Source organism: Penaeus monodon, chromosome 23 (assembly GCF_015228065.2).
Source record: "Penaeus monodon isolate SGIC_2016 chromosome 23, NSTDA_Pmon_1, whole genome shotgun sequence".
Lineage (NCBI taxonomy): Eukaryota > Metazoa > Arthropoda > Malacostraca > Decapoda > Penaeidae > Penaeus > Penaeus monodon.
In genome coordinates, this window is record NC_051408.1 from 15,087,211 (window position 1) to 15,088,786 (window position 1,576).

General features: G+C 42.3%; 1 protein-coding gene across 1 annotated transcript; it reads left to right on the forward strand.

Moving 5' to 3' along the window:
* Positions 1–60: 60 nt before the first annotated feature.
* Positions 61–1,161, forward strand: LOC119588361. The gene is made up of 3 exons (XM_037937044.1): positions 61–166; positions 304–585; positions 740–1,161. The coding sequence occupies exons 2-3, from the start codon at positions 308–310 to the stop codon at positions 840–842; spliced, it is 381 nt and encodes a 126-aa protein (XP_037792972.1). The 5' UTR covers positions 61–166; positions 304–307; the 3' UTR covers positions 843–1,161.
* The last annotated feature ends 415 nt before the right edge of the window (positions 1,162–1,576 follow it).

The window sequence follows — 1,576 nt, forward strand, 5'->3', positions numbered from 1 at the left end:
CTCTGAAAAAGTTATAAACTTCCCCAATACATCCGGTTAGTCCTTTCCGAGTGAGTCCTTTCGTTCTGCCTCTCCTACTTAAGGGCCGCAGACGCTGGCACGGCATCAGTCAGCTACCCTCAGTACCCAAGAACACACCCCTTTCACTTTCCGCTGCCCACACAAGGTGCCTCTTTCTCTCTATCGCTCTTTTTTTAGTCTTTTTATGGATTTATTTTTTTAATGTTTATAAAATATTTTTTTGTCTTTTTTTTCTTTTCTTTCTGATATGATTTTGTAAAATATCTGTGGATTTCCTTGCAGCCAAATGGCCTCCAACGCCCTCGCCCCCGTCATTTACCAGCTGCAGGAGAGTCTTCGCAACGTCGACCTCAGGAACTTCATCAACACCGACCTTAGCAACTGGCTTGACAAGGTGGACTTCAAGACAGTGGGCCTCGTGGCTCTGGCGGCGTTGGTCGTCCTGCTGGTCCTGGACTTTTTCACCAAGAGCCCTACCCCCTTCGGCAGGAGCCTGGTGTCCTCTGTGGCCAACATCTGGGACAGCGCAGACCAGACGGGGCTCAGCCAGTCCCTCCGCGGAAGGTCAGTCTTTGATGGTCAATTATTCTGATTAAAAACGAAACTAATCAAACCGAAGCGACTGAATCTACTCTGTATCTTGCTATATCTTCTTTTATAGTGTAATTTTCTTCGTATCTCTTCACCCTAATTGTCATGATCGAATTCCTTTGAACAGCCGCTCGCTGGAGCCAGTGGCAACTGTCCTGGACGCGCTGGCGAAGGAGGTGAAGAAGTGGGAGACGCCGGAGGACAGCGCTGTCAGACACCGTGCCTTCTAAGAGAGTTCTGCTGGATTCGGTCATTTGGGTCGTTATTATACCTCTAATGAAAATATCACAATGTCTAGAGAGATTGTAGATTTTTTTACGAGTGTTTGTTTGCGGGCAAACAAACTATCTTGTTTTCAGCCATCATGGTTAGGTAGCCATGCCATTTCCATAACTTATATATTTATATGCTTTGTTACTTATTCGTTACTGTTATTTTCATTCTCAGTGTTATTTCACTGTTACTTACAATTATATACACAATGTTTTGCAGGATGAGTGCATTCACTGCGAATGAACAATACCAGAAATACAAAAGTCTAATAATAAAGTAAAGTCTTTCCCTCGCATTCCCTTTCAACGATATTAAAATTCATAACAAGTCCGGCATTTTGGGCTTCGTTCCAATTCTCCTAATTGGCCCATTCCAGAAAATCTTACAACCAAGGAAGATCAGATAGCTTGTGTGGTTTGAAAGAACTGTATTAAGAATTCATTTAAAAATACATACAATGATATTCATATAATTAACCCTAAAGTTATGACAGTGAGCAGAGTTGGACAGAACATGTATTGCCCATTAGTCAGTATCCATATCTTATCAAATATCTAAGGCTAATGAAGGCAAGAAAATGAGAATTAAGAAGTCACGAATGTAGCTTGACATACTTTCTGACAGACACAAGATACATACCTTTCGGGGAACTCTTCAAGGTTATTGGGTGCTTTCGAAACGCCACACATAT